The sequence below is a fragment of the Brassica rapa genome, chromosome A04 (assembly GCF_000309985.2).
Source record: "Brassica rapa cultivar Chiifu-401-42 chromosome A04, CAAS_Brap_v3.01, whole genome shotgun sequence".
NCBI lineage: Eukaryota > Viridiplantae > Streptophyta > Magnoliopsida > Brassicales > Brassicaceae > Brassica > Brassica rapa.
The window spans coordinates 19,009,928-19,023,010 of record NC_024798.2 but is presented as its reverse complement, the minus strand read 5'-3'; the positions used below and the strand labels follow the sequence as shown (position 1 = coordinate 19,023,010).

The window sequence follows — 13,083 nt, the reverse complement described above, 5'->3', positions numbered from 1 at the left end:
TTCAATTATAATCAAAGCTTCAATTTTTATGAAAAAGTTGTATTTATTTTTGTTAACTAAATGGTTTCTAAGAGAACAAGTATAATGTCATTTGGTTTATAATATGATTTCAATATAACTAAATGTTAAATTTATCTTTTCAATTTTCAACCTAAAGATGTTTTTATTTCCATCAATGTTTAGATTTTTCTGTATAAAAGCTTCATCATAACCAAATTTTTTTAAAAAATTAATGATAAAAGTTTATATGGTTTCAACACATAATTAATAAATTAAACTTATGATTCAGCTCCGGTTATAGATGTTTCACATGCATCATAGTTTTGATTTTTCAGTGATAAAAATATTATAATCAAAGCTTCAGTTTTAATAAAATTATTTGTTTTATTAACATGGTTTTAAAACAAAATTAGTAGGCTAAACTTAAGGTTACAGTTTAACCTAAAGATGTTTGCATATTCATCAAAGTTTTGATCTCAATCAAAGATGTGATGCAATCAACATTTTGAAGATTATTGCTTTTGTTTGTTTGAACACATGATTAGTAAGTTAAATTTATGATTTCAACTTCAATCTAAATATGTTTTCATATGTATCAATTGAGATTTTTTATTACAAAAAGTTTTATATTGTTATTTTATATGGTTTCAACCCGTGAGAAGTAATGTTAACTTATGATTTCAATTTCCACTTAAAGATGTTTGTATATGCATCAAATTTTGATTTGATGTTATAAAAATTCATTTAAGACAATTTATTTTATTTTGGTGTTAGTTTATATGGTTTGGGCACATAATTAATTAGTAAACTTATGATATCAACATCAAACTTAAGACATTTTCACATGTATCAATTTGATTTTTCTAATATAAATGTTTTTATTTTGTTGATGGTTTATGTGGTTTCAAGTCATGAGAAATAAGTTTAAAATTACAATTTCAACAACTTCCACCTAGAGATTTTTTCATAAGCATCAAATTTTTCATTTTTCTGTTGTAAAGCTTCCTTTATAATCAATGTTTCAACATTTTTGAAGATAAACATTTTTATTTTAGTTCTGGTTTATAGAATTTCAACACATGATTAGTAAATCATTTTATATGCATCAATTTGATTTTTCTATTATAATTTGTTTTTGTTAATAATCAAAGCTTCAAAAAATTTGAAGATAAAGTTTTTATTTTGTTGTTGGTTTATTAATATGGTTTTAAGAGAACATTACGACACATTTGCGTTTTGAAAAAGAAATGATTTTTGTTTTAATGAGATGTTGTAAAAGAACAAGTATGTTATCTCATCTATGAATTGCATTTGATAATTTGGTTGATATATTTGTTGGACAATATCGCTTCATAGCATCAAAAACCGAAACAATAGTGTTCCAAATTGAAGACTGCGAAATTATGTTTTTTTTTAATTTGAAACAGATCTACTGAGATGCCTTATATAATCGCCGGTTGCAGACGCTGTTAAAAATTTCCTCTCTTTACAACACATAATTAAGAATGTAAATTTATTTTTATGATAGATTGTTGTATTTTTTTAAAAAAATTATTGCATGAACTTATTTAATTGCAGAAAATAACGAGTGTAAGAAAGTACATTGAGATTTGTTGAGAATTACAAGATTCATATGGTCCATGAAGATGAGATTTTAGTTATATCAAAGTTATGAAGCGAATGGGTGAATTAATTCAGTTGGTTAAAATAACCAACAGTTAATGAAAAAAAAATGATTTCTTAAATCATTTTGAGAAGAAATTTAGAAGAACGACTCCCAAAAATGTATAAAAGAAAATTTCTCCACATTCTCAATAGCGAGTGTCCCAAATTTTATGCACAAACTCTGTCTTAAAATAAAACTACAGTTTTTTTGTTGAGAAAGATTTGATATAGTTTCAAAAATTTAGTTTTTGCTACAGTTAAAGTTCACATACATCAAAGTTTCATTTTTCAACTATCTTTATAAATTTTCAATTTTTTGATGGTTAAAACTTGGTTACAATCAAAGCTTCATTTTTATGAAAATAGTTCCTAGAGAAAATGTATGATGCTTTTTTGGATCTTAACTTGGTTTGAACAAAATGGTTAGTAAGTTAAATTTATGATTTCAACTTTAACATAAAATTTTTAATATGCATCAATGTTCTGATTTTTATATAGTAAAAACTTTATTTCTCTGATTAAATTTTCATTGTCAACTTGAAAGATGTAAATTTATCACGTTATTACATAAGTAGATTTATGCGTCATATGCTAAATGCTATTAAAAAATGACAATTGTAACTTTGATCTAAAGTTGTTTTCTTTATTAAACAGTTCATACGCAATTTAAAGAATATAAGACAATGTTAGAACGGGAAAAAGTTGAGTTTTATCATGTTAAACTAAGTAAATCAATTACAATGGTTTGTGGGTGAAGAAAATGGAGAGAAATATGTTTTTGATAGAACAAAGCTATTGGGAAAAATTCGGAGATGATAGCTACGCTTCATAAAGATATCAATGGAAGTTGTCATTGTCTACATACCCACACCTGGAGAAGACGTTGACGTGAAAGCTAAGAAATATTTTAGCAAGTCAAGATCACTTCTTGGAAGGTTTAGCTATCCAAGTTATTGACATATGCTGAGGGGGAGATACAAAAGAAGATCCATCAATACAAGCAAGTTTCCTGCGATGAGAGTATTGTTTGGTTGGATAACTGTGATATTTGGAACAAGTTTTACAAGAGAAACATTCACTTTTGTCCTAATTGTTTGGTTATTACAAACGATTCCGAATTTTGATTTAATGACGCTTTGTTAAGATTTTAGAATGGGGAAAACAAAAATAACTATCAAACATTCAAATCAAATATGTATAATTAAGAGGTAGCTTCAGATAACAAACATCTTATCTATCTATCTCTCTAATTGTCGATCCAACAGTTAACTTGAAAGCTCATGTGTTGTGGTCTTCCATCTGTTGTCCGCCTTATTATGCCCCTGCACTCGAGACCCCCACAGGCCGTGAAACTCATGTAGAAAGTTGCATTCTTTGACCTGAGCTTCATACTCGTCTCTACATCTTCCCTTGTTCGTGCTACTACTTTATTCATCTTCACCGACAAATAAGCGCTCTGCAACAACACCAAACAAAAACATTGTCAGAATGAAAAATGTCCTACATTCGCATTCTCTATTATGCTTTTTTATCCTCACTTACAAGGTCAATTTCCCACTTGGAGAACAATACAATTTCAGCATATAGATAAAGCCATTTGTTGTCTTGCAGATCCGATTCCTTCACCTGCACTTATGACCCTAGTAGTTAAAATAAAACCATGTTTAGGTTGCTGCTAAACAGACCAGATACGTCAAAAGTAACAAACAAACACCTAACCTCATAGTATTGTAGCTTATCGCTTCCTGTAAGAGCATCATCCTCTAGCCAAGAGATATCATCTTTATAGAACTCGTCTACAGCACCGTGATCCCACCGAAAAGTTTCTTGTTCGGTTCCTACGATTCAGTCATATTTTCAAAAGAATCAACATAACCATTAAAACACCCTACAAACACTCACAAGAGCAATCTCACATTCTAATTATTTTACCTTTGATTCTGCACACTTTAGTGATAAATCGCAAATATTTTGATTTAAACTCATGGAAAATAATAGATAATTATAAAAACAATGCATTAATAATCAAAATTTAATACACTTTAAAATGTGCCCAATATGTATATATTTTTTAAAAACATATACTCCCTCTGTTTTAAATAATGCAATGTTTTATATTTTTCACAAATATTTAAAAAATTAATATTTGACTATCAATAAATTAATTTTTAAAAATATAACAATTTTGCATAAATTTAAACCAATATCAATTCAATAAATTTAAATTGTTAATTAATATTTTTTGAAGTTTACAATTCATTATTAAACATACATAGAAAATCTAAAACATTGATCTTTTAGAAACAAGTAAAAAAAATGTTAGAAAATGCATTATTTAAAAATGGAGGGAGTAGGGGGTATATATGAAAATTCTAATACAGAAAATATTTATGGTGTAGTTTCTTAAGATTATCTATATGTTTATCATCTTATTAATTCTCAAGAAAAAAAGATAAGATGATATCACTTGGTAAAAGTTATGTTACATGAACATTATGTCTGTCACTAAAGTACAAAATAGCATCATTGTTTCTGCTGAACAAATTTAGAGAGAAATGAAAGGAAAACTCGTTTGATTAGTATTCTTATTAAACGTAAAGAGTTTTTTTTTTTTTTTTGTATATATATTCCAAATTGAAAAAGAATGTGCAAATGTTTAAGCTTTAGAGGGAAACAACCACATGCATAACAAAGTTTCAAAGATCAATACAGTTTCTAATAACAAAATTGACAATAAATGAAAACAAAAACATGATCCAACAAAAGATGATTACTTGGGGAATAAGTAACTCGAAACATGTACAAAATAGCATCATAACCCCCACCACTTGTCTCTCTATGAGTGTTCTTCTTTTCTGGAACAATGACCAAAAACAAAACTTTACCACCCTTACAGAAACCAACATGTTGTCTTCATGACACCATTGATTAGCTTTTTTCATATATATAGAGATCTTGTCCCAAGTCTCATGCGCCATTGATTGAGTTATCAGAGTGAACTCCGTTGGTATCTATCTTCCCGTTCACTTGAGCCCTTGGTCTCTAAAACAAACATAACAAAACAAAGAGCATTAAAGATCAGATTGTGTGATTGGTTCAGGTTACACAAGAGGCGCAGATGCTTACCCAGTCAGCAGGATCAACACCGTTCCCATTCAACAGCTTGTGGTTCTCTTCTTTCGTTCTGTCCTTCGAGATCACCGGTAGCAACACCGTAGTCCGGTCTGGTAACTCTGTAGTACAGACATTTCAACAAAAAGATATGAGAAACCGTAGTTCTCTGCCAAGTGTTTCACTTCTGTTAAGAAGGGTTTGTCTGAGATCAAACCTGGCAATTTCTTGTCTAGACAGAACACCACAAGATTCACAGTATACCATGCAACAACGACATCGACAGTGTAATGTTTACGGGAGGCAATGATCAAGAGGCTCTGCACGAAAGCAGTGAGCCACCCAAACAGCTTTATGAACCTGAGACATAGTATAAACATAAGAGTAATGCAGTGATGACTTTTTCAATTGTAGTTTGCCAAAGGAGTTTGTACCTTTTGGTACCGTACTTCTGGTAAGTAAGGACAAAGACAAGCGTGAAGATCATATGCGATGAGAAAATCAGGTCTCCACATCCGTACATCACCCCATGAGCTGATGAGATAACATGAGAACCATAAGCAAAAAGAAAGAATATGTGAGTAAGGAAAGAGAATGTAGACTCACGGTTAATCTCGAGAACTTCAAGAGGGTTTTTAGGCCATGGCATCCTGGCAACTTTAGAGCCCTGTAGCAAAAAAGTGGGAAACACATATAAGCTTTATTTGATTAGAACACATGAGACATTGTGTATAGGATCTCAGTTGCTTTATACCTCACGACAATGATAGTTTGGGCCAGGAAGCTGAGTTGAATAGAATGTTATCACACGGAGAAACTGACAAGCCTGAAAAACAGAAACATCGAGAAAGTTAGAAAATGAGAAGAAGACAGAGTAAGAAGACAGGGGCACACTTACAACTAAGAATGCAAGAACTCTGCACCAAATCAAGACGGTGTATATCTTTTTGCTTTTCAGTATGAATGGATGGAAAGTCCACTGCAATAAAAGGTACAAAAGAGTATCAATATCGAAAGTCCAGTGAAGAAACTATGAATGTTGCAAGACTCACCAGGAAGAAAGAAAGAAATACACTAGTGAACACAGTCTCACTTATGTAGCTTCTCTCTTGACCAAGCTCCTATACAATTGAAAACCAAAGCTAATAAGACATCTACTCCCATCTGATGAATTAGCATATATAATGAGATGTCTGAGACAAACCGGAAGAAGAAAGAAGCCAAGATCCTGGAGAGTCGGACCAGGGCGATGAATATAATGAACTCCTTTAGCAGCTAAACCATGAATATACTGCACATAACATACCACCATATTCACAAAGTGTCAAACCAAACACAAACTCAAGACACTAAACACACAAAAACATAGGCTTACACTGTTTTTGTTGAAAAAGCAAAGGTGTGCGTTTAAATTAAATAGACAAAAAAAAATAAAAGCAAAAGCTTTGTCTCTCAAAAGTTACCATGTATAACAACAAAACCAATTGGTCATCATTAAAGCTTTCAATCTGAATCTGAATTAAATTAAAAACTGAAAAAAAAAACACAACAAAAAAGGTATCAAATTTTCAAACCTGACAGATAATACCAGCGACAAGGTACTTCCAGTTCTCAGCGAGGAGTCCGATCTCCGTCGTTATCTCCGAGCAAAATCTCTTCCACAGCTATTCACAAACAACGAATCAGACAATGAAATTGAATAACCCAGAAGCTGAATTAGAAGATTTACAAACGAACGAACCTTTGAAGATTCGCGACGAATGTAAAGCGTCATCTCTTATTCTTGTGTTCGTGTGACGATCAGTCACATACTAGTTCATCACCCAAATCCAAAGACTCAGCCTTTTCGATATAAATTGTCAGTCTCGAGCTCCTCGAAGGAGAAAGGTTTGATTTTTAGGCGAACCCAGATTCCGATTCAGGAAAGGTCAACGATCTGTACGGTCAATCCAAGATCTGAGATGCAATGAAGGAACAGAGAGAGAGAGAGAGATGGAAGATGAAGAAAATAGATTTCCTGAAGCAGAATCTGAGAAGCCAACCCAAGCCCTAGATTGATATTTTATAAAGCGCAGGAGAGAGTTCAACACGGAGAAACGGTTGAATTGTAAATTGAATTTAAAAAAAAAAACAAAATAATATTCAACTTTTCAATTTTTTTTTTATTAGTCTTCATACGAATGATAAAAACATAGTCGAAAAAGACTAATAAAATATTTCTTTCATTCATATTTATGTATTTTTATTCTGTGTTTTAAATCTTTTTGTTGAAACTAAACTTTTAACATTTTCCGACATCTTTTATTTATGAATCTATCAGATTGATTAGTAGAACTAGAACAAATGGTAGCTATAGGATTTCCTATTAAATTTTTGGTTGTATTTATCTGTGATTTTACTATTCATGTGTTGGCTATAAATTTAACTATTGATGGAAGTTTAACTGATCTACAACACTTTTCAAATTTTAGCTACCACGTTGTATGATATCAATTTTTTAACTGAACTTTGAAGACAGATAATATTAATGATACGTTTTATCCTTACTCTCTTTATTATTTTGTATCTAATTTATTCAAGTCAAAAACATAGTAGTGTATGTTTGTACGTTCCCCCCTAGTTGTCTTAGTTTTAATTATTTTAAAACCGAAGTAACTAAAATATATTTTAAGGAAAATGTGAAAATGTATATAAAAGTACTTCCAAATATTATTTTGGAGGGTTTATGAACAAAACAAAAGAATATGCAAGGAACCCAAAAAAGATTGGTGTTCTTTAAAAAAAACAAAGAGAGATTTATGTTTGAAAAGTCTTCTTTTTTTTTTGCCAATAATGTAAGAAAAGTCATAAAAGTCTCCTTATGAAATAATTCAATACTGAAAGTCAGTCTATCAATCGTCCCATTAAGTTTTGGTGTTCAAAATATCATAACTTGTTTCTACAACTGTTCGTTACTCCTAACATTTTGCCATTATTGTTTTGTAGTCTTTACCCTCGTTTTGCTATTCTAAAAAGTTATTTTACCTGGTAATCATTGTTGAGTCATACTGTATGTATGATTCGTGTGTCTTTACCCTATTTTCTTATCATAATAATGAATGATTCATGTGTTTTTTTTTTCACGCATGCATGAGGCTATTTTTCTTTCTTTTTTTGATCAACTCATGAGGCTATTTTTCAAAAAAATAAAATTATTACTCAAAAACACTTTTTAAAGAACGGGAAATAACATCTAGCTATAGATGATGGATGATTCCATCACTAATATTACTATATCAATTATGAATTTATGATAATTCTTGATAGGAAACTTCTATCGCTCAAATATTAATATTTTCAGAAGTCGGATAAGTCTCGAAAAGAGATTTTATCAATAAAACTAAAAAGTAGTCAATGGTCATGAGATGAAGAACCACACCAACACCAACCGTTATTGACGCTTTATTTTAAAATTCAAAGGTGATGTCTTGTGATTAGAGCTAGTAGTGGCCAATTTGAATCTTAATTAACATATGAAAATACTTAATACAAGGTTACAATATTAATTAAGGATTAATACCACAGGTTGTGGGATATGATTCGGAAGAGCATGTGGGTAAGTAGGGTAAAGCAGCGACCAGCGAAGCATGTTTGTCAAATAAGATTTCTATCCTCACCCACATGCTTAGTTGAGTTGTCTCTCTATCCTCAATACTTTTTCTAATAGCGTATCTTGCTCTCCTAGGCTGTCTAAAACTATGGTGTCTTATGATTACTATTTTGTTCTAATTAAATTCTTTTTTCCCATTATTTTCCATGTAATATAAACATCTTTTTGTAATTCCATGTTGAAAAGATAATTTTGTTAGACTATGATGACTTTTTTTTTTGTTAAAAGATCTGAAGATGTTGAAAATATAAAAATGTATTTTCACTATATTTTATACATTGCGCAAATTCTAAACAATTCTGCCAAATATATTTCTTAATTACAGTTGTATTAAAGCACAACCCAACATAGTCTCTAGCTCAGCCAGCTAAGCCAAATGATTGTCACTAGACCCGACCTATTGGAGAAACAGGTGGGTTTGATGCGTACTTGGTTGATGTTACTCTCTTCAACACTGCTTCCTCTTCTTCCTCTTCACACCAGTTCTGGTGACTGCTTACTGCCAATGCAATAAAGAAAGCTTCCAAGAGAGAAACCGATGATCCGAACTCAACTGAGTGGAGTTCATCGTCGTGTCTCACCATTTTGAATACTGGCTCGCCTCTTTCCTGTGAGAGTTCCAAGTGTTAACAATGAATCGCACTTAAGAGACTTGAACAGAACAACTTACCTGATCACCAAACAGTTGAAAGCTTGAGAAAGGTTTACACTTTGTATGATGATCATTAGAGAGGACACGGAGTTTGCAACCAATGTCCCAACCACCACAGTCGCATGATCCACCAGATTCCCACCGGTCAATCAACTTCAGAGGGGCGTTACTGTCTTTAGGAAGCGTGTGAGTTCCACTAGGGAGTATAACAGTAGTTGTTGTGTTCTGCTTCTGACTCCTGTTTCTTGTCTGAACAATAGCTGCTGCAAGCTCTTCGTTTGTCTCAACACTTAACAAAACAGATTCTGTTCTGTGGGTTGCTGAATCCGCATTAGTCTTCATTTGACCGATGATTGTATGTACAAACGGATGATCATTCCTGTTGCGGCCTAACCAGTTCCCACTCTTGTTCTTTACCTCTTTGACTGAGTACAATGTGTATGACTTTCTAGAAGAATCTAAACTCTTCATGGTGGCAGCAAGAACGTTGTTGTCAACCACAAACTGATATAAACTGATACCTTTTCTCAAAGTGAACTGCAAAAGAGCGTGTGATCTTGTGTTGGAAGGTTTCGAAGGATCTTGTAACGTGACATTCTTGTGTTTCATTACAGGACCTGATCTTGTTCTGCTGTGACCATTTGGTTTTGTTATGGCCGAGTTGTTGAATGTCAACGGACCTGATTTGGCTGAAGCATGAGATGCGCTTGAGAACACAGGACCAGATGATGAGCTTTCTTTACTACTGAAACTTCTTCTCATTTGACTGAAACTAAACCGGCGGTTGGGAGGAGAAGCATGTCTTTCTCTTTTAGATGTCACAGACAAGCTTGCTTTCTCTGAAGACTTTTGGTTCATTTCCATTACATTAACCGGACTTGAACATTGGCCTAGGACATCATCTTGTCTTCCATTTAGATCCAGTCTTTTAACAACCCCGGTTGCTAAATCTAGTTCCAACGAACCTGTGTATGATGAAGCATCTTTGGTTCCCTCTGATGCACTATCCTTCCGTTTCTCTAACTGTTGCCAATCCAAAACTCCAAAACTCAGCGCCTTTACGCGGCGATCTTCAGCTCTTTGGAGATACCTTGGAGGATCCAACATATCGCGCTTCACCAACTCTTTAGAGGCTCTTTGTTGCCTCATTATAGTGATGTAATCACTTGAAACCTCAAAGTAATGGTTCTATATTGCATTCAAGAGTACTAATGCAAATCTTGGGACTAAGCACACTGCAACAATAAGACAGAGAACATGAGGAAAGTGCACTGTGACCACTAGAGAGTAGAGAGACACACAATAATTGAGTTGAAACAGTTTTGATACTTTGGACTCAAATCTTAGCAAGCTCAACAGTATGGTGTAGAATTGGGGAAGGATTCTGAATACTTCTTGGAAGAAATAACTCACACGGAAAGAATTGTTGTCAGATCTAAGCAAAACCTTGGAGAATCAACAACTTTTTGTTACCAATGGATCATTCAAAGTGTGAAAGCAAACGAAATTCACACTTTCCCTTTTCATTTTTTTTTCTCGCTCCGACCAAACAATAGCAAGAGAGAGAGGGATGTAGGAGAAATTAAAGTGGAAGCTAGGGACCCACTTACCAAGAAAGATTCAGGCGGATCGGTGCGAAAGTTGCGCGGAGACAAAGATAGCAGAGAGACTGACAGAGAGAGGTGGCGCCAAACCAAGAGGCGGATGACGAAGGAAGATGGAAGTATAGATTCGGACGGAAGCAAAGTACTTAAAACACCGCCACTGAAGTCCAAACAGATTCTGTGTCTGACTCTAATAGTTTCAGTTACTTTCATTTAATGTGTTTCTTTAATGATTTTTATTATTCAACACGTCACTTACATTGGCTATACGGCTAATCCTTCGGTTAAATATTTCAATTTGAGCTAATTACCAAAATATCGGTAATAATGTCTTATTCTTTCTTTTTTATATTTTATGTTCTTTATTTTTCCAACTAATCTAAATTATTTTATCAATTACCCATTTTATTTGAGTAAGTTTTTTTTTTTTAACGCTGATTTATTATGATCTTACAATTATGATATAGGAAATATTACATAGACGATTCGACAACCGACAATACTACCTGCCTTATGAAGACCTACGCCTAACTGCATCACCTGAGCCGTCCTATGAAGATCCACGTCTGGCCAGATTTACTTGCACCATGTTGAAGATCCATTGCAAGTCTTTCCTCTGTAGTCTGCATAATTGTTTAATAAACCGCTTTCTCCGGGACTTGAGATTTCCTGTAATCTGCAATAAATTGCATAGTCTGGGATTTGAACCCCAGACCTGGATATAGAAGCCTTTAAACCTTAACCAATAAGATACGGTGCTTCCACAAATTTGAGTAAGTTTTAGTGGATAAAAAAAGTTATTTTCGATCTTCTCTTATTTACATAAAAGTAGTACATCTCATACTCTACTCTCTTTTGCTAAAAAAAAAAAAAAAAAAAAAAAGTCAACACATACATTAAAAATTCTTAGAAATATAAACCATGTTAATCTTCTAAAACTAGATCTTTAGAGCAACTAACCTGGACTAAATGAGCCGAATAATGAATATTATCTTAGTTAGATATTTGGAGATCTTCTTGTCGTGGTGAAATCTATCTATTGGATGATCTATTGGATGCTTTCTCACATTTGGGTGGTCCAAAGGTGGTGTCGCATGAGGTGATGATTTCTCATCTTATGCCTACATGAGGATGTGGTCCGGCTCAAGTTTCCTGTTGTTTTTATGAGGGTTAGTTTACTATCTATTTTCTGGTGTTTTTTTTTATAACTGAAGCACTGTTTCGGCTGAAAAATAGAAAGATAGATTGTGGTTTCATTCTAACTGATCATTGATCTTTTTCTTTTGTACATGTCTTGACAATAGATCTAGATTCAAAACCAGTTGTTCAAATATATACGCTTTACATCGATCGGATGGAATTTTAAAATGTATAAAGGAAAAGGAGTGGTTTTAAAAGAGATAGTTCACTCATCACTAAAGTGTAAAGTTGGTTTTGGTAGAGTTGGAATGTTGATCTTGTTGGCTATCCATATCAACAATAAAGTTTGAAGATGGAAAGAGTAGTGAACTGCCATAGATATCATTATTCTCGCCTCCATATTGGTATGCTCCGGCATCTTCAAATTCAGAATTGTAAGCGGCTGAATCGTTTTGGTAAATGATTTAAGTATGCATGATATTTTTAGAAAATCAATTCATCATAGTGTTGTACTACAGTTAGAAGATTTATTTTGTGGGGTTTTGAGTTTTTTTCCTCTTCTTCTTTTGTTCTATTCGAATGTAGACCTCTCAGAATGTATAGAAAGAAAAGAGATAAAAGACAACAAACATCGCTCTCGTTCCCTTCTTTTCACTCCCTTCCTATTTTTATTTTAGATAAAGTAAAAGTCAGAGACATATCATTTAACATTTTATGTCTCCATTTTTTAAAGTAAAGAAAAATACAAGAACATAATTGAGAAAACAAAATAGAAAAAAAACTCAAGACTATATAAATATAATGTTTAGCTTGCAAGAAACTAATGTCAAAGGATTTGCTCACCTAGGTTTTGAGAAGTCAGCAATCATATACACATAGTACTAATTAATATTATCAAAAACCTATAATTCTAAGGAGAAAAATAAATTAAGTTTTATAACAACTTGGCTATGAGCCGTAAGCAGCACAAAAAAACATTTAAACAAAGGAAAAAAGAGACATAGAAGAAGTCTAAGTAATTCAACTAAGAGCTAGTGAAGATTGCATCGCGGCCTCAACCGTCACCACCATGATCTCCACCTCCTCCACCTCGCCTTCAGTATCCCCACCATTGCTATCATCTCCACCTCCGACTTCAATATCCACACCATTGCTATCATCTCCACCATCACCTCCGCCTTCAATACCCCCACCATTGCTATCATCTCCATGATCATTTCCTCCTGCAACGACACCATCATCAGGAGGCACACCTCCTTTGC

At 33.1% G+C, this 13,083-nt stretch overlaps 2 protein-coding genes across 4 annotated transcripts; both read right to left on the bottom strand.

Moving 5' to 3' along the window:
• Window positions 1–4,307: 4,307 nt before the first annotated feature.
• LOC103865635 (phosphatidylinositol:ceramide inositolphosphotransferase 2) lies at window positions 4,308–6,893 on the bottom strand. Its single transcript, XM_009143451.3, has 11 exons — window positions 6,518–6,893; window positions 6,351–6,440; window positions 5,981–6,067; window positions 5,829–5,897; window positions 5,675–5,755; window positions 5,531–5,602; window positions 5,383–5,443; window positions 5,211–5,310; window positions 4,994–5,136; window positions 4,792–4,898; window positions 4,308–4,707 (listed from the first exon to the last, which is right to left on the bottom strand). Exons 1-11 carry the CDS (start codon window positions 6,548–6,550, stop codon window positions 4,633–4,635), a joined length of 918 nt encoding a protein of 305 aa, XP_009141699.1. The 5' UTR covers window positions 6,551–6,893; the 3' UTR covers window positions 4,308–4,632.
• Window positions 6,894–7,818: 925 nt separating this feature from the next.
• Window positions 7,819–11,106, bottom strand: LOC103865634. 3 transcript variants are annotated; one of them, XM_009143447.3, is made up of 3 exons: window positions 10,688–11,106; window positions 9,096–10,312; window positions 7,819–9,033 (listed from the first exon to the last, which is right to left on the bottom strand). In XM_009143447.3, exons 2-3 carry the CDS (start codon window positions 10,224–10,226, stop codon window positions 8,812–8,814), a joined length of 1,353 nt encoding a protein of 450 aa, XP_009141695.1. In that variant the 5' UTR covers window positions 10,227–10,312; window positions 10,688–11,106; the 3' UTR covers window positions 7,819–8,811. The 3 variants fall into 3 exon arrangements, with proteins under 3 accessions (XP_009141695.1, XP_009141698.1, XP_033146011.1); XM_009143450.3 differs by lacking the exon at window positions 10,688–11,106 and adding an exon at window positions 10,407–10,670; XM_033290120.1 differs by lacking the exon at window positions 10,688–11,106 and adding an exon at window positions 10,493–10,660.
• Window positions 11,107–13,083: the final 1,977 nt, after the last annotated feature.